General features: G+C 45.3%; 1 protein-coding gene across 1 annotated transcript in view; it reads left to right on the top strand.

Moving 5' to 3' along the window:
• Positions 1-26,390, top strand: part of LOC114802258 (centrosome-associated protein 350-like) — a 38,669-nt gene extending 12,279 nt beyond the window's left edge. The window contains 31 exon segments of the mRNA XM_029000975.1: positions 3,721-4,313; positions 4,907-5,022; positions 7,205-8,109; positions 8,112-8,170; positions 8,252-8,412; positions 9,708-9,793; positions 9,878-10,034; positions 12,047-12,252; positions 12,462-12,625; positions 12,862-12,972; positions 13,362-13,460; positions 13,653-13,774; positions 13,887-14,032; positions 14,119-14,385; positions 14,428-14,438; positions 14,719-15,047; positions 16,451-16,538; positions 16,642-16,788; positions 16,921-17,078; positions 19,045-19,167; positions 20,277-20,470; positions 20,662-20,837; positions 21,029-21,158; positions 21,375-21,535; positions 21,616-21,752; positions 22,179-22,264; positions 22,341-24,091; positions 24,309-24,767; positions 24,835-24,981; positions 25,057-25,179; positions 25,286-26,390. Coding sequence (XP_028856808.1) covers positions 3,721-4,313; positions 4,907-5,022; positions 7,205-8,109; positions 8,112-8,170; positions 8,252-8,412; positions 9,708-9,793; positions 9,878-10,034; positions 12,047-12,252; positions 12,462-12,625; positions 12,862-12,972; positions 13,362-13,460; positions 13,653-13,774; positions 13,887-14,032; positions 14,119-14,385; positions 14,428-14,438; positions 14,719-15,047; positions 16,451-16,538; positions 16,642-16,788; positions 16,921-17,078; positions 19,045-19,167; positions 20,277-20,470; positions 20,662-20,837; positions 21,029-21,158; positions 21,375-21,535; positions 21,616-21,752; positions 22,179-22,264; positions 22,341-24,091; positions 24,309-24,767; positions 24,835-24,981; positions 25,057-25,179; positions 25,286-25,453 — 7,580 coding nt within the window. The 3' untranslated portion in view covers positions 25,454-26,390.
• The last annotated feature ends 187 nt before the right edge of the window (positions 26,391-26,577 follow it).

Raw genomic sequence — 26,577 nt, 5'->3', positions numbered from 1 at the left:
GGTTGGTAGGGGTTCCAAATACTTATTTCACTCAATGATATGCAAATCAGTTTCTATCTTTTATTTAAAGTTATTTTTTCAATTTTCCTTTTGATGTGCTATCTGTCACTGTTAAAATAAACCTACCATTAAAATGATACTGTTCTGAGACTTTTCATTTCTTTGTCATTGGACAAAGCGAGGGGTCAAATAATTATTTCCTCCACTGTATGTATAATATTTTAGTAGGGGAAAGAATTATTTGATCCCCTTCTGATTTTGTAAGTTTGCCCACTAACACAGAAATAATCTGTCTATATTGTATGTGTATTTGAACAGTGAGAGACTGAACAATAACAAAAATGTTCATGAATGAAATAAGTATTTATGCTAGTGTGCGGCACATGCTTTTAAACAATTACAAGCCATGGTAGCCCATTACCAGAAGGTTGCCAGGTGCCACTGTGGTCACCAGCTAGACTGGCAAGATGTGTGAACAGGTCCCAGGAACAATCTAAAATATTATGTGGTCTTGCTCAAAACCTTTTAAGGAATATATGGCTATAATAGTTAACCTTTTCCATTTTTATTTATTTTCATTTTTGCTGAAACATAAATAGATAAGAGAAAGGGAAAAGGGAAAGAGAAACAAAAATAAAACTCACCTACATTTTCAAATGACATGCAGACAACCATTATAACAAGAAACAGAAAGAAAGAAAAAGGCGGGTTCAGCACAAGTGCAATCTCTTTAGATTGCCTGCTTATCAGTACTGCACTCTTAAAAGTGTACCTTTGCATGGGTTATCTATTTCCTCCATAATGTCCTGGCTTTGAGCATGGCATTTTCAACCAGTTCAGCTGGCATTTTTGATCAATCTCCAGCAAAGACACCCTTATCCAGAGCGACTTACAATCAGTAGTTACAGGGACACTCAGGGTTAAGTGTCTTGCTCAGGGACACGATGGTAGTAAGTGGGATTTGAACCTGGGTCTTCTGGTTCATATGCGAGTGCGTTACCCACTAGGCTACTACCATATCGCCTATAGCATTTAATGAAAATCGCCATCACCCTGCATCTGACCCTCACCCACCTGGACAATAAGGTCACATACACACAAATTCTGTTCATAGACTTCAGTTCAGCATTCAACATAATAATCAACACCTGATGGAGAAGCTGAGCCTGCTGGGCCTGAACTCCTCCCTCTGCGCCTGGATCTGATCTTGGACTTCCTGACTGAGAGACCTCAGTGTGTCTGGATCGGGAACAGCTTCTCCAACAGCATTTTCACGCACCACCACACTGAGCACTGGAGCTCCTCAGGGCTGTGTGCTCAGTCCAATGCTGGCTTTATTAAGATATGGGGCGTTTGTGCAGTATGTAAATGTTTTACATGCTCTGGAATTATGAACACTGATAAATGTGATAACAATGTCATTTTATGCAAATAATCTTTTGGGTTATTTGTCTTTCGTATGCTCTCAATACACTGCCATCACCAGAACACAGATAAACTCAACAACAATACACCTCCAGCCTTATACACCTGGTTTTTGAACATCTCTGCTCATTTGCACATTCCAGTAGATGGTGTCTCTCAAGTACAGAGTAGAAAAAACAACAACAATGTGCAAGGATGTGGTGTTATTGTCCAAGTTGTGGATTGTTTGCGATTTATAAATAACTATATCTACTTTTTATGAATAATAGGCAAAAACAAACTAAATCTTATATACAAGTGAACATAAAGTGCAGTGTGCAATGATGGAGGTGGTTCGCAGTGTGACAGTTTCAGCTGTTTAGGAAGGAGATGGCGAGGGGGAAGAAGCTGGTCCTGGTCTGCAGGCTTCTATAATGCCTGCCAGAGGGCAGCAGGTCAAAGAGCCTGTGACCAGGGTGTGAGGGGTCTGAGATGATTTTCCCTGCCCTTTTCCTGGATCTTGAGAGGTACAGGTCCTGGATGGAGGGCAAGGGGGCACCGGTGATCCTTTCTGCTGTCCGTACAGTCCTCTGCAGTCTGATCCTGTCCTGTTTAGTGGCTGCTCCATACCAGGTGGTGATGGAGGAGCACAGGACAGACTCAATGACCGCAGTGTAGAACTGGATCAGCAGCTCCTGTGGAAGACTGGACTTCCCCAGTTGCCTCAGGAAGTACATCCTCTGCTGGGTCTTTTTGAGGATGGAGGAGATGTTGGTCTCCCACTTCAGGTCCTGGGAAATGGTGGTGCCCAGGAGCTTGAAGGTCTCCACAATAGACACCAGGCTGTCTGATATAGTGAGGGGGAGCAATGTTGAGGGATGTCTCCTGAAGTCCACCGTCATCTCCACAGTCTTGAGCGTGTTCAGCTCCAGGTTGTGTTGACTGCACCAGAGTACCAGACGGTGTTGAACGCCGAGCTGAAGTCCACAAACAGGATCCTGGCGTAGGTTCCCGGGCGGTCGAGATGTTGCAGGATGTAATGCAGCCCCATATTCACTACATCATCCACTGACCTGTTTGTCCGGTAGGCAAATTGCAGGGGGTCCAGCTGGTGTCCCATGATGTTCTTCAGATGGGCTAAAACCAGGCGTTCAAAGGATGTCATGACCACAGACGTCAAGGCGACAGGTCTGTAGTCATTCAGACCAGTGATGGTGGGTTTCGGAATAATGGTGGAGCATTTGAAGCAGGTATGAACTTCACACAGCTGGGGTCATTGTCTCTGGGAAGGGGTGGGTGACCGAGGAGGATGGGGGGGAGTGAGGAGTAATGGTGGTCATTGTCTCTGGAGTGGGGTGATTGAGGGGTGTGAATCTGTCCCTCTCAAACCTGCAGTAGAAGGTGTTAAGTTCTTTTGCCAGGTCTTTGTTTGCTCCAGCAGGGGGCGGGGGTCGTCTGTAGCTGGTGAACTCTCGCAGGCCTCTCCAGACTGACGCAGGGTCGTTGGCTGAGAAACGTTCTTGCAGTTTCTCAGAGTAGCTTCTTTTAGCCACTTTGATCTCCTTGGTCAGCGTGTTTCTGGCTTGCTTGTACAGGACCCGGTCACCACTTCTGTAGGCCTCCTCCTTGGCCTGGCGAAGATGCTGCAGTTTGGGACTGAACCATGGTTTATTGTTGTTGTATGTGCAGAAGGTCTTGGTTGGTACACACACATCTTCACAGAAACGGATATATGATGTCACCATGTCTGTCAGCTCATCCAGATTTTTAGATGCAGTTTCAAAAACAGTCCTGCAGTTCCTGCTTTGCTGCATTGGTCCACTTCACAGTTTTGACCACAGGCTTGGCCCGTTTGAGTTGTTGCCTGTAAACTGGAATAAGATGGACCAGGCAGTGATCAGAATGTCCCAAAGCTGCCCGGGGAACAGAGCGATATGCGTCTTTTATGGTGGTGTAACAGTGGTCCAGTGTGATTTTTTTTTTTCCCTGGTGGGACAATTGATGTCCTGATATGTCCTGTTGGACCTGTGCATTGTCCTGTTGTCACCTATAGAGATAACCTGTACAGTGTTTAAGTTTAGTTGTTTCTTTTATGATTGCACTATGGGGGGTAATCTGTGTGAAACATTATTTCAATACACTATACTGTGTATGCTGTTAAACTGACAAAACCAATCATGAATCTTGAATCCTGTCCAAAGAATACCTCTGTCATTTTGTCATTTGTTACGTTTTTAAAAATAGCCCCTTTGTAGCACCAGTGAATTGCTTTAGTCATGTCATGACTATTTCAGTTGGTTCTGTTTTATATATCAGGCTCCAGGTCATCTTCAGCCAAGACTTCCCAGCAAAATGCCCGGCCCAGGCCAGCTAGCGCTGAGCGGCAGTCTAACAGTCAGCCCGCAGAAGAGCAGCAGCCCCTACCAGAGGAGGAAAAATGCTCTAGTGTTGACCACCTTCAGTCAGCCAACATCCGCAGCATCCTGAATGACCTGGAACTGGAACATCAACCTGCAGAGTTAGATTCCGAAGTGACCAGGAGGGCTGTGGTGCATAAATCACGAACCCTGACTTCCAACAGTGGACCTGTGAAGACTGCTGCTGCTTCAGAAGGCCTAGATCCAGTACCCAAGAATCGGCATTACGACGCTGATACGGTGCGACAGTACATCGCCAAGCAGCAGGTAGAGCGGCGCAGGCGTCATGCAGAGGAGCGCAGGGCGCAGAGGGAGGAGGCAGAGAGACGGAACCAGCGACTGCAGGAGTTGTACAAGAAGCAGAGAGAAGGCGTAACCAAGTCCCAGACAGTAGCAGTACCCACAGAGGGCGCGGTCCAAAAGAAGTTCCAGGAAACCTACACCAAACTGCTGCTGGAGCAGAGCCTGTTGGACCCGCCGACCATCCTGCAGGTACAGTCACGGTCTGACATTTGTTGGAAATGAAGGAGGTCAATCAGTAGTTACAGGGACAGTCCCCCCCTGGAGACACTCAGGGTTAAGTGTCTTGCTCAGGGACACGATGGTAGTAAGTGGGATTTGAACCTGGGTCTTCTGGTTCACAGGCGAGTGTGTTACCCACTAGGCTACTACCACCCATTCACCCATCCTTACTACTCCTTAATACTACTCCTTAAAGTTTAAATAAAATTTAAATGAAGAATGCATTGGTTAGTCACAACAAATTTCAAGGAAATGGATGATTTAGTTTAGTGATAAGTTAACGATGTGTAGTACAGTTTTTTTTCTATTAGATTTTTAAGAAACAAATATATACTCACACTTGTACAATTAACATAACTATAAACAAGAAGTGATATTTTTTGTTACTTAATATTAAAGCCATTTTCTCCCGTAGAATGTAAACTTTTCCAGTTTCTGATTAACTTGTGCCATTAACTTCTCCATGTAATGAATGTCCATTGTAACGTTGATCCATGTATTCAGACATGTATCTGATGAATGTTAAATTGCATGTGTATGTGGTTGTTTTTGTGTGGAAGCAGAGGCCCATCTACCAACCATCAGGGGAGTCAGACAAGGAAAACAAGAGACATGAGCGTCCCAACAGTGCGTCATCTAGCAGTGACCTGTCTGGTCCTGAACTTCAGCCACTGTTCAGGTCAGTTCTAGCAGCACATATCAAGTACACCAAATGTAACATTAGGATGGATTCAGCTTGATGTCCTGGCACAGGTATACAGTGGGGCAAAAAAGTATTTAGTCAGCCACCAATTATGCAAGTTCTCCCACTTAAAAAGATGAGAGAGGCCTGTAATTTTCATCATAGGTATACCTCAACTATGAGAGACAAAATGAGAAAAAAGATATCCAGAAAATCACATCCTCTGATTTTTAAATAATTTATTTGCAAATTATGGTGGAAAATTAGTATTTGAGTTCATCTCAATACTTTGTTATATACCCTTTGTTGGATATGAAGGTCAAACGTTTTCTGTATCTCTTCACAAGGTTTTCACACACTGTTGCTGGTATTTTGGCCCATTCTTCCATGCAGAAGAATATGCTCCTCTAGAGCAGTGATGTTTTGGGGCTGTCGCTGGGTAACACGGACTTTCAACTCCCTCCAAAGATTTTCTATGGGGTTGAGATCTTGAGACTGGCTAGGCTACTCCAGAACCTTGAAATGCTTCTTACGAAGCCACTACTTCGTTGCCCGGGTGGTGTGTTTGAGATCATTGTCATGCTGAAAGACCCAGCCACGTTTCATCTTCAATGCCCTTGATGATGGAAGGAGGTTTTCACTCCAAATCTCACGATACATGGCCCCATTCATTCTTTCCTTTACATGGATCAGTCGTCCGGGTCCCTTTGCAGAAAAATACCCCCAAAGCATGATGCTTCCACCCCCATACTTCACAGTAGGTATGGTGTTCTTTGGATGCAACTCAGCATTCTTTCTACTCCAAACAAGTAGAGTTTTTACCAAAACTTTCTATTTTGGTTTCATCAAACCATATGACATTCTCCCAATCCTCTTCTGGATCATCCAGATCTCTAGCAAACTTCAGACGGGCCCGGACATGTACTGGCTTAAGCAGGGGAACACATCTGGCACTGCAGGATTTGAGTCCCTGGCGGCGTAGTGTGTTAGTTACTTTGTTACTTTGGTCCCAGCTCTCTGCAGGTCATTCACTAGGTCCCCCCGTGTGGTTCTAGGAGTCTTGATCATCGTTCTTGTAATCATTTTGACTGCACGGGGTGAGATCTTGCATGGAGCCCCAGATCGAGGGAGATTAACAGTGGTCTTGTATGTCTTCCATTTTCTAATAATTTCTCCCACTGTTGATTTCTTCACACCAAACTGCTTACCTATTGCAGATTCAGTCTTCCCAGTTTTGTGCAGGTCTACATTTTTGTTTCTGGTGTCCTTACACAGCTCTTTGGTCTTGGCCATAGTGGAGTTTGGAGTGTGACTGTTTGAGGTTGTGGACGGGTGTCTTTTATACTGATAATGAGTTCAAACATGTGCCATTAATACAGGTAATGAGTGCAGGACAGAGGAGCCTTTTACAGAAGAAGTTATAGGTCTGTGAGAGTCAGAAATCTTGCTTGTTTGTTAGTGACCAGATACAAATTTTTCACCATAATTTGCAAATACATTCTTTAAAAATCAGAGTATGTGATTTTCTGGATTTCTTTTTTCTCATTTTGTCTCTAGTTGAGGGATACCTATGATGAAAATTACAGGCCTCTCTCATCTTTTTAAGTGGGAGAACTTGCACAATTGGCGGCTGACTAAATACTTTTTTACCCCACTGTATTTAGTTCTTGATTGAGAAGTGTCAATCATAATATAGCTCTGGGGAAGCATGCAGAGAAAGGTGTGCATTTAAATGACTTACAATGTGTGTGCTAAACTAAAGTTATTCTGCAAATCAAAGCGTCCACTCAGAGACCGTAACTCTTGTATTTGAAAACATCATGTGACTATGTAGAAAATGTATGGGATACATTGATATCGAGGCATTGATAATCGTAATCAAATTGTGAAACCAGTGAAGGTTCACACCTCTAGATTACAAATAAAATGCAGTCCACTTGTGATTTATGAAGTAGCATCTGGGTAGTCTGCAGGAATTGCGTTATGTACAATGGTCAGATATAAAGTTCAACATGCACAGCAATTGTTCTAAAAGATAATGCTCTTGACATTCATATGAATGGCAGGACCCAAGGTTTCCTGAGAATGTCCCTGAACATCACTGTTCCATCTTACCCATAATACCAGTCGTCTGTTCCTCCTCTGAAACTTGCATGGTGTCTGTTTTGGTTGTGGTCAGGAATGCGCTGGGTTTGCCCACCAGCCCCTCATGGCTGCACATGGATGGACGCAGTCTGGTAGGACGCAGTGGTCTTGAAACGCCGCTGGCACCTCCTTCTGGTCAGCTCTTCTCTAAACTGCTGGCTCTGGATGCCACGAAGACCCCTTACGTGGACGTCTTTACCCCATCTGCCACTCTGGCTCCTCCCAGCTTGAGCCACAGTAGAGTTGATCGCATTGAGGCTCTGAAGGCCACTGCTGCTGCCCTGTCCAACCGCATCGAGACCCAGGCAAGGCAGCTGGTAGCCACTGGGGCTTTCAACCATGGATGTGATGTAGACCAGAGTACAGATCTTCTTCTTCAACCTCAGCCCCCGCCCCAGGATTTCTATGGCGGAAGTGTGAGTGTCCTCTGCCAGGACTCTACAGGCTGTGATGCAGTCACACAGAGGATCGATCAACTACTGAGAGTAGGACAAACCATCTATGATGACCCCCTACCAGGGGTTGGAAATTTGAGCATCATCCACAGAGAGCAACAGGAAGAAGCCCTCACTTCCATGCCAGCTCCAGCTGTCCTGTCCCTAAGTTCCCCTGAAGGTCTTCCACCATGGCAAGAGCCACATTTTGAACCTGGAGATGGGCAGAGCCCAAGGCACCATGACACTAGTGGCAGCTCCATCAGCGAGGGACCCCTACTGAGTGAAGGCAGCTTTTCAGAAGAGGACTCCACTTGCCACCCTAATCCAGAGGTTCTCCAAAAACCTTCCAGAAACATCACCCAGCTTGACTTCTGCTCCAATCGGATGCACAACCAACCAGTGGACCAAGTCTCTCGATTCATAAGGGAGGCTGAGGGATGTCCCGGGGTCAACCTAGAGACCTTGGGCAAGGATTGCAGTGCAGGACCCTTGGAGGATCTTGCCAAGGCAGTCCCAACAGTGTTGTCAACATCTTCCTCAAGAATCTCCCAGAAACCACCAAGGTCAGCAGACACTCAGCAGTTCAGAAATACACAGTTAAAAGCATAATGAAGATATGTAACAAGTTATTGTATTTCTTCAAGGGTTCAATGGCAGTAATGATGTTTCGTCTCCAGCATTGGTTAACTCTGCTGATGAACATCTGTACGAAGATGACTTCAGCATCTCAAGATGCAATGGAGGTAGTGGACAGTCTTCCAAGAGATCTCCAAGTCTTTACAGGTGTGTGTCTTTCTGATTACCTGTGCTTTCGTCCTGCGATCATGACAGGTATAACTGCAGTAATTCTGTGGAAAACAACAACATTTATTTCTTATATAGCCCAAAATCACATACAGTATGTCTCAGTGGGCTTTGACAGGCCCTAGAGTTGACACCCCCCACACTTGACCCTTCTGCACACAAGGAAAAACTATAGGAGAGAGAGAATAAAGAAAGGAAGAAACGTTGGGAAGGAGTGATACAGAGAGGGACCCCCTTCCAGGGTAGAGTGAGCCTGCAAATGGTGCAGGGCTGGTGATGACTTTTACAATATAAAAGTCCTACAGTTGTAGAGGTGGAGAAGTCCAGAGTGTAGTCCAGTGTCATGGTGTACATTACATGTCCATTATGATGCTACTGGTCCTTTTGAAGATCCCTGAAGCTGTAGTTGTTACGGTGGTGGTGGATGTGGTGACCCTCTGGTTCGTTTCAAGTCCTTGTAAAGCAGTTGTCAGGAACCAGGATTTATTTGCTGGTCTCTTCACTGGGGTCTGCCAGTAGTCTGGGTGCTTCAGTCTGTATCTCAGAGAGAAGAAACAGAAGCAGCGGCAGATGGTGGCATCGTACTGATACTGAAATATGTGGTTATAGTGGTATGTTGGTGCTACAGTGACCCGGTACCCTAACTAGGACAGCCTAACTAGGGTGATTTTAACTTTGTCTGTGTCTAACAGGGGGACTCTGTGATAAACTGGACTTTAATTGACACTGCGTCAAAGTGAAGTGAAATTAGTGTCTAGGACTTTAACAAAAAGCCAGAGAAAACAGATTTTGAGATTGGATTTAAACACTGAGACTGTGTCTGAGTCCCGGACACTGACAGGCAAGCTGTTCCACAACTGCGGAGCTCTTTAGGAGAAGGAGCTCTATAGGAGAAACCAGTGTTTATCTCATTATTAGCCACTCCCTCTTCTGTATTATTGATTTATAGGCTAATGCACAAGCAATGGTATTGCACTGAGCAGTGCACACAACAAAATGTGTCCTCTGCTTTTAACAGTGGGCAGCTCACCAAGGGTGTGAGGTGCTCCGTGGCACCTCATTGGCACCTTGGTGCTCAGGATTCAATCTGGCAGCCTTCCGATTACAGGTCCGCTTCCTTACCCGCTAGGCCGCTACTGCCCCGAAGTGAGAGACCCCTGGAAGGATTTGAGCGTCAGTCTGTTTCATTGGTGTTGTCAGTCAGAGATAGATTTTTTTCTTATGAAGTAATGTGCTCTGTATGATAACCATTTGCAGAGAGAAATGTACTTGATTTATGATGTTCCCTTTAATCAGTTCCAGTGCTGTGAATGGTGTGAGATCAGCTCACTCCTCACCAGCTTCCTCTCCCCCCTCCGGAGTCAGTTCCTTGCTCAGCAAAGGTCAGATTCCTGACTCCCTGGTTACATAATTTGTCACACTATAAATTATACTTTGAATTATTACGTCAAATTTACATTTTTTAGGTACAGAGAGGAGTGAGTGCAGTGTATTGGAGGGCCTAAGTGTCCTGTCTGCCCAGTCTGTGGACTCCAGAAGGGCAAACAGCCAGAGAAGCTCCAGTCACAGTACACTGAAGAGCACTGGCACAGGTGACACAGCAGCCGGGGCGTCAGTACACAGGTGAGCAGCTGAAGAACACATGCACCTTTCAAACATCTAGCATGCGCTCTGTATCTCACTATGGGATTTGCCCGAACATGTCCATCACAGCTGAAAACTTTCCACTATTCACGTATTGTTTTTTACTACTGTGAGTGTATAGCAGTGTCATCCCCAAAAGAAACAATGTCCTCATTGGACATGATGTCACTGGTGCTTCTAACATGTATGAGGTAATATTGTAGTGAGCTTGTCACAAGTTATCAGAGAACTGGGTTTACATTGAGTAACCAAAACTTTTACCAAAAATCATTCAAGATTTTAAGAGCTGGTGGTTTTTCAAGCCACCATTTATTGCAGGGGTTGGGAACCTTTTTGGCTGAGAGAGCCATGAATGCCACATATTATAAAATGTAATCCTGTGAGAACATACAATGTTTAATGTAAATGTGTGCATTTTATTTAAGACCAACACTTTTAAAGTACAATAAGTACAATGGTACTTTTATTCGTTTGATGACTTTTCGGATAAAGACAAGATAGTCAAGAAGTTCATTGGTAACATCAAGCATGAATGTTAACCATCATATTCAATTAGCTAGCTGAGGACTTGTTTAAAACATTTTTTTTTTTTTTGTAAAACATTTGCCTGCAATCAAAAGAGCCACATCTGGCTCGTGAGCCATAGGTTCCTGACCCCTGATCTACTGGCTCCACTGGTTCAGCAACAACCACCAGTAACATTTACAGATTGGGAAGGGATCGCAGTCTGGATTCATCTGGCAAAACACCTCCTACATAGCCTGTGATGGCCCATGGACAAATGATTTGTTTTGTGCTTTGAATACAGTATAGTAAAGATTAGAAATACATTGAAGGGCCCATGTTTTTTGCTTCTATATCGGTTTTAGTGGTCCCCTAATAATTTGTCCGTAAAGTCAGCCTTGGTGCAGAATTACTGCTACTTTTAGCCAGTGCCACAATGGCTTTTCCCCAGGACGCGCCGTTCTGTGTGTGTAGCTTTAAATGCTAATGAGGAGAAGAGAGGCGGGATGAGGAGGAGAGCAGGCATTCACAGAAATGACGTTAACTCTTATTGTTTGGCGTTTTTTCCAGAAAAAATGACCACAGGACGATTGTTAAATAATCTCACAAAGGGACATTTTTACCTTTTAATAGCTGTTAAAAATTCGGAAAGGATTCCGCAGACATAACTGACATTGTCGTTTAGATGGGCCACTTGTTGTCCAGCACTAGCTCTATTGTTCTCCACACAGGGTGGTTCAGTTTTCAGGAAGTGAGTGTGGTGCCGTTGGAGAAAATTTGAGCCCTCCATGTGGCATTTCATATGCGTGACACACTTTTCCCATACCACACTAGGACTAAATAAAAATCTTTTTTTTAAATAGAAAAAGCTAATTAAAATTGTAAAATAAATACAAATAACTTAGGCTCTATTAGTTAGTGCAAATATACATTTTTTCTGAGCATGCTCCAGTAACATTGTACTGTAAGTTTAAGACATTTGGGGGTCATTTGTTGTGCTACTCACTTTGATAGCGACATATTTGAAGCACTTCTTGCAAACAAACTTGTCCACAACTTTTAGTTTTCACCATTGATATCTGAAATATTTGCAGGCAGTTCTCTTGCTTTTTACTTTTTCTAGCAAACTTGGTGCTGCAGAATTAATAATTGTGTAAACATTGGGTCCTCCAGGTAGCCAGGGGGACTGTCTGTTCACTGCAATACCTGTTGAAAATGGATGTAAACTGTCACGATTTCCCTGAACTGGCAGATGCAAAACTGGAATTTAAATATTGATACTAGTGCTAATTGATATCGAAATTGATACTAAATTGTATTATGGATTTAGTATCTGTTCTGCATGTCTTCTTCCCTCAGATTCTCCCATTAGGGGTCACCACAGGGGACAACCAGTCTGGTTGTCTGCAGAATTGACCTGGCAAATGTTTTATGTTTGCACATTATTAATAATTATTATTTTAATATCTCCTACATGTTTTTTCTAGCACTATTGGGGGAGACAGAAAGACCTCTCCCAGAAGCCCTGCTCATTTTGATGGATCTCCCCCTCAGTCTGTTTCTCCCAAAGTTTTGGACAGTGGAGCCACACCAGTCTCACCGGGTAGCCTACATGTCACTTCCACTGGCTCTAGAAGAAAGACCTCACCTCATCCTATTAGTCCCACCCCCAGATTAGGACCTAAGTCTGCAGGTGGGGTTTATCTTGCTGCACACCTCTCTTTAGTGCATTATGAGTTGTTCTACATGTCTTCTTTTTAGTTGATTTGAACCTAGAATCAGTATCTGTGTTGTGAAGAGTGTATGAATACCTTAAATGTGCAATATGTGCTGAAATGTTTAACTGTTGTATTCTGTTAAAACCACAATGATTTGAGTCTGTCTGTGCTGGTTGTCTCTCAGGAGACCTGCAGTATGGTCCAGGCGTGCTGCAGCAACGCATGCAGGTGTCACTGAGCTTTCTGGACGCGTTGGAGGTGTCAATGCATCAGCTGGATGATGTGGAGCGTGTGCGTGGCGTCTCTCTGGCACAGCAGGAGAGCGTGTCTCTTGCCAGCCTGCTCAAGGTGGCCAGTTCAAATCAGTACATTCATGGCTTGTCCTGCTTTACCAAAAATATTTTCTTCAAGGATAGAGTCGACATCACTACTGTCAGAAATGACAAAAAACCATGTAGTCCCGGTGTCTAAATGCCACCTAGCTAGTACCATTGGTTTTATAGGAGCCCAGACAGTCCTCACTGTCAGATTTCTTCTCAATTTCTTCCTTTTATTTGTATGTTTGACTTATTCTCTTTCTTCAGGCCCAGCAGCAGAGACACGAGCGTGACCTGCATCTTCTGAAGGTGAAGGCTGAGCAGGAAGCCTTGGAAGCTTCCAGGCAGCTGGAGGAAACCAGACAAGCTGCAGCACGGGTACATTCAGCTGGAAGACAAAACGTGAACATCCAGTTTTATAGAACTTTTCTTGCTATTTGCACTTGTTTAAACAGATATGTGCAGTGACAGGTTAGGAATCAGCAGATGAATTTCATCCTGCACTTCAGGAACTGCAGCACAACACTCACAGCGCATCAGCAATATTGAACATTTAAACAGGTTTATGATTCTACATTAAAAAATCATAAACATTTAAATTCATTTAAAAACATTTCATTTACTTAAAGGCTGAGAATGAGAGCGAAAAAGCGTAAACTTTGTAGTCAATTTTGTCAGTAATTACACTAGACATGAACATGTGTGTGGAACATAAAATGATGTAAACTGTGAAGATGTTTATTATTTAACGTGTGGTGTCCTCACAGCAGGGAATTGTGGGCGGCTTGCAAGATATCAGTAAGAAGTTTAGCCACCAGATGGAGCCTGTCCCCTACACTGACAAGGATGCACGCCACATTAAAGAGGTAACTAGTTATTAAACTTTACTGCCGTTTTACACTGCATTCCTAAAATTGGCCCAGTGCACCAGCACTAGCTCCAGCTGCTCTTAAGAGCTTCTGATGAAACAAGGTGAACAATTCAATAGGGCCGTGTCAAAAACTATTTTAGCAGTCCTGCCTTTTGAATATGTGGTTATTTACTGTGCATGTCCGCAGATGACAGAGTTGGCTTGCTCACAAATATCAAGTATTCCAGCACCTTCCAGAACTAACAGAACAGAAGCTGAACTGCCATCTCCACCCCAAGACAGCAACTCTAACTCCCTGCCTACCATCAGGTAGAACTTCACTGAACGTTTTCACAATTCATGCAGTGTCAGGGTTATTTAATAGACATTTTGCTGCGAAACCAGAGGTTTAGGCTTTTTTCGTATGGTTTTCTGTACACAGTGGCGGAGGAAGTGCTCACCTGAACGCCTCCCTGCCAAGGGAGAAGATTTCAGCCATGAGGAAGAGTGCTAGCGGCAGCCCAGAAGATACTGTTGCAGATAAGTCCATTCCTAGTGATGCTCTGCACTCACTTCCAGATGAGAAAGGTAATATGATTGGTTCTTGGGGTTATATATACTGACTGCCGAAAACAAGCTTCTGTCCTCATCATTTCACCCTACCTACCACCCAGCAGACAGCATGTCTGCAGTCACAGAGTACTCACTGAAGTTTGATGAGTCCATGACTGAGGATGAAATTGAGGAGCGCTCCTTCCGCTCCCTATTGCCTTCAGAGTCACACCGCCGGTGTTCTCTGGAAAAGAAACAAGCACCCCATGAAGAGTCTGATGAGGAAATGAGCCCCGAGCAGTCAGTTCCCCAGGACATGCCCAAGGTAATGGCTACACCCCATTCTGTCTGTCAAGCTCAGGTACATGTCTGTGTGCAATACGTCATCTGCACTTTCCTTTAGCCACTGTCTCCTATAGTGCGTATTCTAGGTCTGTACAAAGCAACTGAAATATAGAACAATACCAAAACTATTCAAGCTTAGATATGAAAACCCCACAAGTGTAGGATTTAAAAATCACAAGGTAGATTTATCTTTGAGACACAATTTGAGTTAAGAAATAAAATTGACATGGTGTGTATAGGTGATTACAGCATTGCCCAAACATGGAGATATATTTTGCAGCTTTTTAGCTTTCAATCAACCTGATTCCTTGAGACCCCCAAAATACCCCTTGAATATGCATATTTTTGGATTCTTAATTGACAGTCTGATGTATTAGGTGATCGGGTTTGGCGCAGGAACAATTGCATGTAGTCACAGAATGCGAAAGATATTTTGGCAATATTACCATGAAGTGTCATGTGCATGTACTCACTCCATACCCTGTCAGTCTCACTGTCTCTCTCAGAGGCAGCAACAGCAGGAGGGCAGTGGGCCCTTCTCTGGTGGACAGAACAGCTTCTCAGAGTTCACCATGGCGATGGTGCGACAGTACATGCAGGAGGAAGAGGTGCGGGCACAGCATCAGAGCTCCTTGCTGAAGCTCAGAGAGAGAGCACTGAGAGAGAAGACCAGGGCTGAGCTCGCCTGGCTGGAGCACCAGAAGAGGCAGGCCACTCATAAATCGACCTATCCACCCACCCACCCCACTCGTCCGTCCACCCACCCACCACCCCACTCGTCCATCCACCCACCCACCCCACTCGTCCGTCCACCCACCCACCCACCCCACTCGTCCATCCACCCACCCACCCCACTCGTCCATCCACCCACCCACCCACCCCACTCGTCCGTCCGTCCGTCCACCCACCCACCCACCCCACTCGTCCGTCCGTCCAAACACCCACCCACCCCACTCGTCCGTCCGTCCATCCACCCACCCACCCACCCCACTCGTCCGTCCGTCCAAACACCCACCCACCCCACTCGTCCGTCCGTCCATCCACCCACCCACTCCACTCGTCTGTCCGTCCATGCACCCACCCACTCCACTCGTCTGTCCGTCCATGCACCCACCCACTCCACTCGTCCATCCATGCACCCACCCACCCCACTCGTCCATCCATGCACCCACCCATCCATCCATCCATGCACCCACTCCATCCATCCATCCATGCACCCACTCATCCATCCATCCATGCACCCACTCATCCATCCATCCATCCATGCACCCACTCATCCATCCATCCATCCATGCACCCACTCATCCATCCATCCATGCACCCACTCATCCATCCATCCATGCACCCACTCATCCATCCATCCACGCACCCACTCATCCATCCACGCACCCACTCATCCATCCATCCATCCATGCATGCACCCACTCATCCATCCATCCATCCATGCATGCACCCACTCATCCATCCATGCATGCACCCACTCATCCATCCATCCATCCATGCATGCACCCACTCATCCATCCATCCATCCATGCATGCACCCCACTCATCCATCCATCCATCCATGCATGCACCCACTCATCCATCCATCCATCCATGCATGCACCCACTCATCCATCCATCCATGCATCCATCCATCCACCCACTCATCCATGCATCCATCCATGCATCCATCCATCCACCCACTCATCCATCCAGCCATCCATCCATGCACCCACTCATCCATCCATCCATCCATCCATCCATCCATGCATGCACCCACTCATCCATCCATCCATCCATCCATCCATGCATGCACCCACTCATCCATCCATGCATGCACCCACTCATCCATCCATCCATCCATGCATGCACCCACTCATCCATCCATCCATCCATGCATGCACCCACTCATCCATCCATCCATCCATGCATGCACCCACTCATCCATCCATCCATGCATCCATCCATCCACCCACTCATCCATGCATCCATCCATGCATCCATCCATCCACCCACTCATCCATCCAGCCATCCATCCATGCACCCACTCATCCATCCATCCATCCATCCATCCATCCATCCATGCACCAACTCATCCACTCACTCCACTGTCCTGTTTCCCTGTAGGCAACTCCGTGATAAAGGAGAAGATGACAAGATGCCACCCCTTCGGAAGAAGCAGCGGGGATTACTACTAAAGCTGCAGCAGGAGCAGGTAACATTGCAACATGAGAGGGATTATGAGACTCTGTTCTTTATATCTGTACACAGTTGTGCATGTAACCAGGTAATTAATGGTGCCTGTGTTCTGGCTATAGGCTGAGATCAAGCGTCTGCAGGAGGCTCACAGGGCAGCACGCAGAGAGAGGCAGTTGCTGCTTAAGCAGCAAAAAGAGATTGAGAGGATGCGCCACTCTACTCTCAAACTGAAAGAGAAACTGAAGAGTGCTGGTGACCACCACCTGGTAAGTTCATACCAACCAATACCAGCCCAGCAGCATCTAAGCAATCATCTTAGATAAAGAAAGGAAGTAAAACGTTTGACATGAATTATGTAAAAAGTTCACATGCATTGTGACCTTTGACTTTTGCTGCAGGAGTCACCTGTTTCTGAAGCAGCGGATGTGACCGTTCCGCCTAGCGTAACAGTGACTGATGCAGACTCCCGTAGTCCCTCGCCAGTCTCAATGTCGGGCAGCGAGACAAGCAGCATCATGGAAAAGCTTCGCAAAATGCGCAGCCAGATGGATGAAAAGTAAGCACCCCGTATTTAGACCCTTCTGTTCTTGTCTGTTTTCTTCATCCAGTACAAACTCATAAACAACATTCTAAACCCCTCCCTGCCTCACATTAATTACATATTAATCATTTGTCTTGGAAATGTGGGACCTAACCTAAGAAGCACAAAAATAGTTGATTTATTATGGTCAGCAATTAGAATGTATATACAGGATTCACATGTACATTCAAATTATTAACATGTACTAAATAATTAGAATTGCCGTGAAGTCCGTTTGAAGTGTCGCAGCATGGCCTTAACCCCCTTCTGTTCTCGGTGTGACCGCCAGCATGCTCCATGTAGACTGCACTCCATGGACCTGGTTTATTTAGCACCATGCTTGTGGTGGGCTCAGAGGAATGAATAAGTCTTTTGCATAGATATGGCTGCACAATTATGGCCAAAATTATAATTGTGACTATTTTTATCAATATTGTAATCAATAAAAGCAGGTCATAGATTTGTTAAGAGTTATAGACAATGAAGTCCAGTATATGCTGATGTCAGAACAGAATCTGTGCCTTTCCTATGTGGTGGGGGTGGGAAGACGGATGAAGAATGACGTTGATTGGGGATTTTCTGGCGGAGACATAAAGATTTTTGTTAAAAAGTAGTGCTGGTAGTAACTGCGGCTGCCTGATCTGCTGCGCTCGTGACACATTTTTGCACAACCAATCAAAATCAAAGTTTTCTTTTTGCGACTTCAAAACACACACACACGAAGCGGGAATGGAGGAAAAGCTGTCCAGTGATCTACAACACAACATTTAGAAAGTTTCGAAAAACTTTTGGTCTGAAAGCAGCTTTAAATTTTCTCCAATGAGCAGAAAAACTAAACATTTACATTTTTACGGCATTTATCAGGCGCCCTTACAATCAGTAGTAACAGGCACGGTCCCCCCCTGGAGACACTCAGGGACACTCGTTCGGGGACATAATGGTAGTAAGTGGGGTTTGAACCTGGATCTTCTGGCTTCTTAGACAAGTGTGTTACACACTAGGCTACTACCATCATTGCCTGAGGTTGCCACCTTCCAAAGTGTGAAGGCCCCGTGTAAGAGGGCTTCAAAGCAGGCTCAGATATTCAGATGGGTGGCAAGTGTAGAAGCCTCCCGCCCATAGAAGACAGGGGACATTTGCTCACACGTCAGTGTGTCATTTTTAGTGCACAATTCTCAGTCTGCAGCAAGGGGTTCAGAGACACATCTTGTGGTTTCAGTCAGAGCTGTGTATTTATATTTCATAACAGGAAGCAGAAAGTCAGTCTAACTTACTAACTTAATAATAATTCATTATGGCTCAGTCAGCACTACAACTTTTGAATCAGTTCACATATGCGGTTTCTTAACGTGTTTGATTTCATTCCTGGAAATATCCCATTCTGGAAGCAGAATTGGGCCTGTGGTGGCCTAGCGGTTGAGGAAGCTGCCCCGTAATCGGAAGGTTGTGGGTTCGAATCCTGAACCGCCTTGATGAAGGTCCCGTCCCCACACACTGCTCCCCGGGTGCCTGTCATGGTGCCCACTGCTCACCAAGGGTGATGGTTAAATACAGAGGACACATTTCACCGTGTGCTGTGCTGTGCATTTAAAATGACTAAAACAATCAGAGTCTTTATCCTCTCTGTCTTTTAAATAAAGTGCCATCCTTCTAATATAGCTGACGTTTATTATTCATCTTTTTTTTGTGAATATGTATTTTGGCACCAGTTTAAGGTTCAGGTTACAATTTTATTTAGAATAAAATGAACTCTAAACCACACGCTTACACATGGCTGCTGCAATTTCCACTATGACAAGGACAGAAACAGGATTAGAACATTGACCTTGATGAACATGCTTTTTTACTTCTTCTCTGTCTCTCTCCCTCCTTCTGTTTCTCTTATTCGTCTTCATTCTCTCTCTCTTTTACTACTTTATGTTTTCTTTTTTGTTTGTTACAGACACTGTTCACCTGTCCACTGTTTCTTCTCTGTCTTTACTGCCCACCACTGGGCTTCTCTCTGTGTCTGTTTCCCCAAACTCCACCCGAAATTCCAGCTGTTTATCTACCAGCAGCTTGTCAGGTACAGTGTCCTAGTCCCATGGAGCATGCTCTTCTTGGTCCATCACTACGGTTTGGAGGTGTTGCCCAGATAGCCGCAGGGCCAGTACTTGGGCAGTTGTCCGCGCTATCATGTTCAGATGAGACGCGTCTTTTGGCTGGCAGACTTGTGGCATGTTCTCGGACCAGATTTGGCTTTACAGTGTCGCTCCAAAGGTGGCCTAATATTTCATTGTTAACTGGTCCATGGTAATGGAAAGGTAATTAACCTCAGGTTAGAGTGGTCATTATTTTAATCTCTGCCGGAAGGCCAAAGGTCACTCTCATGTGAAAAGGGCAGTTTTAACTGTGATATTTGTCTGTATGTGGTGTTTGTTTCAGATCCTGAGCTCCATTTAAACTTTGCCACATTGGGTCACAGGATAGAATCTGTTACTTGGCTGTGATTAATCATTTGGAGCAGTTCATCTAGTTAATGACTGCAGTATATCTTGGAAGGACTTTTTATTAAATCACGGTTTCTTGTGATTGATAATGAATATATATTGCAGGTGCTTTCTGTTTTAAATGCACACTCCTTTTTCTGACTCCATTGAGTAAATGCAGTTTAAAACTTCCTCTTAATGTCAGGTTTTGAAAGGGTGAGCATATTTTCTGCGTGGACTGACCAGAAGTTTAAACCCTACAGAGCATAGTTGCTGATATACAGTATGAACTTAAGACAGACCCATTTACTTAATATCCAGTCAGAGAGCATCAGTGGATACCACAAACAGACAGATAAATACTTCCATAATCTCAGGTGAAATAATCTCTTCAAATATGCTCAAGGTGCTTCTCCCTCTGCATGACCCCACTTATCCTTGTGCACTTGGGTTCCATTGTGAGCAGGACTGACTGGGAAATCAACTTATCCACAATGGAATCACACTTCAGTCCTCAACCATGTGTGTTGATCTGATGAAGGATGCATGGTCTTGGTGTCTGAGTGTGTGTATAGATGAAATGTTTGGTTCAGGTTTGAGGGGTTTGCCTGCTTGTGTGTTGGGTGATCATTTTGCTTGCCTCACAGCTTCTGTACCTCTTTTGTTCTTCCGCACGTCTCTCAATGTCTCTCTCGGTGGACCCCAGGTTCCTGACCAAGCGGGAGCAGCAGTTAATGCAGCGCAGGTACCATGCTGAGGAGCTGCTGCAGTGGAAGCAGCGCCTGGATGCTGAGGAGCTGGAGGTGCGGCAGATGGAGAAGGAGGCAGTTGCAGCCTGGGACCGAGAGAAGACCATCACCACTGCTAATGAGGCTTCTGACCCGGTCCTGGTACAAAGAGGTGAATAGCTGCCGCCCTCCATCAGAACACCATTATAAGGGTCCTGTGCAGAGACTGCAGGGCTGAGCTCAGCACCACACCTACCCATTACAGTCAGTCATCAAAGATGAGAATCTGGACATGTTTCAGGCATCGTGACCCTCTGTCTGTCTGCGTTTGAACCTCAGATGAACTTATTTGTGCCCACACAGAATCTGGCGGTGAAGATGTGGGTTCAGTAGCGCTGTCCATGTCCAGTGTGACCTCTGACCTCTCAGTGCCGGAGCGGCTGGTAAGCGCTTCAGCTGAGACCCCAGCCAAGCACCGCGCTAGCCAGCATCCAGATCCAGCCTCCCTCGTGCAGGATCAGCGCTCTGACAGCAGACCGGTGAGCTGCTTCACAGGAATCTTGTGATCACACTTGGCTTTGCTTTGATTCATCATGTGACTTGAATCCTTCCCATTCAATTAGAAAGAGAAATCTTTTTTTTCCTTTGTACCATGAGTTAAAATTAAGAGCTGGTGAATTGTCATCACCTCTGAGGCCCATATTGTGTGTGTGTGTGTGTGTGTGTGTAGCCTTCCTCAGCCAGAGCAAGCCTCAGCACTTCCAGACAGCTGGATAGCAGCCGAAGAAGCAGCAGTGGTGAATCCACCGCTGCAGGCAGGATGCACTTCCACACAGACCCTGCTTCAACCACACAGTCTGGTGAGAGAACAATCCTTTTTTTGTCCTTGAGGTGTTGAGAAGGTGACTGTGCCAGCAGAATTTGATGCTGAATGTGACTCTTGCCATTGTATCTGTGCGAGGCGCTTGTTCACATTACCATGCCCTCGTCCTGTGTTCAGTTGATGAATTTTCATTGTTATTCTATGGATGCAGAGATGAAGTGTCCTGAGATTTTGTCCTGATCCTGTATCTCAGAGCCAACATCAGATCAGAGCGATATTGAGAGCCGTATTCGAGCCCTTAAGGAGGAGCTGCGCAAGCGGAAGTCTGTGGTCTACCAATTGAAGAAGGAGCAAAAGAAGCGTCAGAAGGAGAGACTGAAGGCCCAGGAGGCCAGCCTGCTCAAACAGCTGGAGGTTGATCTGTTAAAAAAATCTCCCATGATGCGCTTACATTGTTCGAATTGAGTCTGAAATGTATCTTTCCTCCATTTCAGTCATACAATAACTTCATTCAGAAGACAAAGGCTGAGTTGAGCAAAGATCCAGACAACACAGAAGGGAATAAACCTCAAATTAAAACTCCTACTTCAGCATCAGAGAAGTCTAAAATCCAAACAGCACCTTCTCAGAGGTCAGTCCTCATGGGTTTTTATGGTTTTAATTTGTGAATGTGTAATATGTATCGTCCTACAACTGTTAATAGATATAGGTGCAAAGTGACATAATGAGTTTAAGAAAACATCAAATACATTTCACAAATTTACGATCATGTACCAGTATGGCACTGTGCAAGATGAGCGCACATTACACAAAAAGTCAGTCAATGTTTGATTGAATTGCTAGGTGTCAATCATCCTGATGTCATTTGACCACAGGGACCTCTACTGCACATTTCTGCTTTTTATAAACCATCGGGACAGACCCACACTAATTTCTCACTCATGTTTGGGTTTGCTCTGAATTGAAGAAAAATGATGAGATAAATACTTTTCTAGTCATAGTCTGGTCCATTGCAGGTTATTACAGTTATCACAGATGTTTTCTCTTACCTCCTTAGACCTGAGAGCAATTCCTGGACTCCTGGAAGAACTGCAGAGTTAGACAAACATGAGGAAGTCCTTCCAGAGTCGCCAGCAGCAACCAGTATGTCAGATAATGATTATGTTGTCTGATGTTTATTATTTTTTATCCTGAATATGATTCTGATGTTTGTTTGCAGGTGACCACTCAGGATATGGACACAGCTCAATACAGGAAGGGATTTCTTTGGATGAAGACCCACCCACTGTCACCCCCACCCCAGTCTCTGGCAGTCCGGAGCACACCAGTGGTCTGAACAGTCGGATGTCACCCAGGCCAGCAGAGGATATGGAGGCTCCACCCAGTGCGCAGGTTTCACTGATCAGCAGCCATAGGTCAGAGGTCATGGAGGAGTTGGACTGTGGGCAGTCAGATCAGCTCTCTGGCGCTCTGCTGAACCTGGAGGCCATGGCAGAAGCTCGTCTGCAGCCTTCAGAGGTGGAAAACTGTGTAACGCCTGAGAAAGCTGCCCTTGAATCTGATCATTCCGTTGAAACCAGGTCAGATATTCAGAATAATAAAAACATTGAGCCCCTGTCAATGCAAGCTGAAGTTCAAGATGAGCAAATGATGAAGGAAATGATCCCAGAACGTTTATTCCAAGCTGCAGAGTCCGCTGACAAAGAGGTCCAGTCTAAACATGAAACCTCAGCTCAGTCAGCAGAAGCCTACAATGAAGATTTTGAATCCACCATTGGATCAGATGAGATGAAGTTCTCAAAACCCACCTCGCAATATCCTCCAGAGCTACAAGACGAGTCAAGAAACAAGTCTCCATTTTACACCACTGAGGAAGACATTGATGAAGAGTTCAGTGTAAAAACGGAGTCTGTTAATGGCAGTGCTCATTCAAGAGGTCTTTTGGATCTCAGGAGCCCAGAAGGACAGTCTGCAGATGAAGAGGTGGTCTCTCCAGCTCATGTGCTGCTCTCGTCCACAGGAGACGAAATGGGCACTTTTAGCATTGGGGACCGAGTGGTGGTGAGCAATGTCCAGCCAGGTACTCTGAGGTTTAAGGGGAGGACAGACTTTGCCAGTGGGTTCTGGGCGGGTGTGGAGCTTGACAAGCCTGAAGGAAGTAACAATGGTACCTATGATGGAGTTGTGTACTTTAAATGCAAAGACAGACATGGCATATTTGCTCCACCGGACAAGGTTTCTCATCTGTCTGAGAAGATTGAGATTTATGTGGACACCACCGAAGATGAGGATTCTTTCTCTGAAGATCATCCAATGAAGGAGCCCAAGAAAGACCTCCACAAAGAACTTGCTCAAGACCATGATCATCTAAATGAAGAAAAATCTGACACCGGGTTTCTCATGGAGGGGGCAGGCTTGTATAAGCAAAGCGAATTAAATGGAGAGAAGCTGGAACTGCATGGCACCGATGACTACTGCAGAGAGGATAACCATGATCTCAGAAGCAGGGACATTATCCTGGAGATCGAAGATGCTCCTGCTCATAACACTGGGGTCCATATTCCTGACATCAGTGAGTCAGTCTTCAAAAAACATGTTCTGGATGAAACTAAACCATCTGCCATAAATGACCTTCTGGCCAATAATAAGAGGCACACCGTACCTGTTGAGATCTTCACTGATGAGAAGCATGAAGCAGAAGACACCGGTGAGAAAGTCACCCTCAATGCCTTGGCAGAGAACTTGGTCAATAACTTTGTAAAGGATGCTGTGAAGCAATTTCAGGAGATTAAAAAGACAAAAGAAGAAAAGATACTGGCTTCTAATCAGTCCGAGTCTGATATATTCAGCCATGATGAATGGTTCACAGAGAAGAGGCCGATGTCCTCGTTCACTCCAAAGAATGCTTTTCCGTCCTTCTTTGATGAGGACAAAGAGGAGATTTCTTCTCCACAGCATTGCAACAGGGTGGTGAGTAAAAGCTTCCGTCACGTTTCCACCACGGTCCAGCAGGTCCACCGTATTGATGCGTGAGACAATAACTGGTTACACAGTCAGGGACCATTGATTTTTACCTCGTGTTGATAAGGACTTTTGCAATATTACGTGCACAACGCTGCCGCTTTTCTCAGAGACCGCATGACGTCTGTGAATGTTGGTAAAATGGTGGGTGTCTGTCGCCTGGCAGGAGAGTCCAGTGCTGGGAGCCAGCGGCCAGGAGGAGCTTGCAAAGCGTCTAGCTGAGCTGGAGCTCAGCCGGGAGCTGCTGGACGTCCTGGGAGATGAGCAGGACTGGTTTGACGAGGACTTTGGTCTCAGTTCGCGGAAAGAGCAGCAGAAACAGCTGCAGCGGCGTGAAGGGGTCATGGGGGCAGAGGTGGAGCAGGTGAAGATCCCAACCAGGCCGGAGCTACCCCTTCAGCCCAAGTCCACCCCTGAGGAGCAGTCTATGGTGGTACCTCACACGCTTCCTGAGGTGGAGGAACTGGTGCACGCCGCCACCCAGGAGATCTGGGAGACGTGTGGGCTGGCTCAGGGCGTGGCAGCACTGGAAGGACGGTCCAAACCTCAACCATCTGCCTCCTTCCTGGGTGAGGATGCCAGGGGAGAGGACCAGGACAGTCAGTGCCGCCGAAGCTACAAACAGGTGACTTATCAGTCCTATGTCCAGAATTCTTTTTAATCCGTTTTGACTAATGGAACCCTCTTTCTAGGCGGTATTTGACTTATCTTGGGAGGTCATTAAAGACATATTTGCTGAGGATCCAAATGCTGGACAACCCCAATGGGCAAAGCCCCGTTGGGTCAACACGTCCTACGTCCATAGAATGAAATCGCCAGGTGACATTGGCAATGTTCGGGTGAGTAACGTTCACGCTCAGTTTTTTTATTGTAAATGCAGATCCGTCTGGCTAATTCACTTCCTTCTTTTTTAGTCATTTATTACAGCTGAAGTGCTCAAGTTGTACGGGCTGAAGAAGGAGCACAACCAGAAAACTGACTGGCAAAAAATGCTGAAATTTGGCAGGAAGAAGCGAGACAGAGTTGACCATATTTTGGTAAGGAACATCTGAAAGCTGTCGTTGTTGCGTTTATTGCGGTCAGAGCAATACAGCAGTCATGTGCAGGATTTATTAAACTCGTATGATGATGATGCTGCTGTAGGTGCAGGAGCTGCATGAAGAAGAGTCCCAGTGGGTGAACTATGATGAGGATGAGCTGTACGTCAAGATGCAGCTGGCTGATGGCATCTTTGATGCTTTACTGAAGGACACCGTGGACATCCTGTCCCAGATTCAGGAGAAAAGGTTAAACCGATCAGCCTCTTCCTGATGTTCTCAGGATGAAAACCAGCCTACAACCATCTCCACCCACGCTGCCTTCAGTCAAATCCATTCATCGGTTTATGTTGATTACTGGCCTTAAGTTGTGGAGTTTGTGTTCTGTCCAGCCTTCTTTACTGCTGCTTAACTCGGTGGATAGGTGTTTCCAAGGAATATAGTAGTGTAGATAGATTTAATTTAAAAAGCATCTTTATGTGATTGTAGAAAAATAAATTATTTGACAGGAAAAAGAGAGAAGTCCCATCTGAACCAGGCAAATCGAACCTGAAGATAATGGAAGTATATGCCCCCCCCACACACAATTCTGTCATGATGGCCTTTTAAACCTGTTTTATTTGAAGTGCCTGCATTAATAGATGCTGTCCGATGGTCTGAACCCCGCTCTTTCCAACCCTGTGTAGGTCTGCATGCCACTGGAACTCTGCCTTATTTTTCTAACCAGATTACAGTCATGAGCAACATCCACCAAAAATGTCATTGGCTTTTTCTATGAGGTAAAGTGGGGAATGACCTCTCATGCGTTGGTTTGGAACTGAGATTCTGTGATGTGGCCAAATCTAAAGTCGGTCCTCGCAGTCACTTTATTAGCGCCGGTGCTGTACGGTTGCTGAACAACTTCTATGCAGCTTTGTTTGGTGGATCATGTCCTGGAAAAGAGTTTTTCTTTAATGTACAGTAGCATCCTGAAGGCCGAACCGCTGTTCACATGTCATCAGCAAAGCAACCTTCTCTCTCCAACTTTACATGAAAAAGATGGGAAATGTAAATACAAGTATGGAAGACTTGTACATTGTTTAAAGGCAAGTCTTCGCTCCTATATCATCAATGTTTTGAGAATGTTACATCTGTGCATATGTACATATTATAAATACATTTGTCAATGAAATCTTTTGCAAAAAATGTAAATAAAGGTTCTTTATCTTCTCCTTTTCGCGTATGGCTTTATATGCAGGTTCTGCTGTGGTTTGATCAGTGTGTGTGTGTGTGTGTGTGTGTGTGTGTGTACATGTGAGACATGAGCTTTGCTCTGTCAATATTTGACAAGAGGGCAAAAACTGTTTATTCACCGGCATTTCATAAAGATGCAGAATATGACTGACAGCAATTCTCCAC

This window comes from Denticeps clupeoides, chromosome 13, assembly GCF_900700375.1.
Source record: "Denticeps clupeoides chromosome 13, fDenClu1.1, whole genome shotgun sequence".
In the NCBI taxonomy this organism is placed as follows: Eukaryota; Metazoa; Chordata; class Actinopteri; order Clupeiformes; family Denticipitidae; genus Denticeps; species Denticeps clupeoides.
Note: the sequence above shows the minus strand (reverse complement) of the source record. Positions and strands in the feature narration are given on the sequence as shown.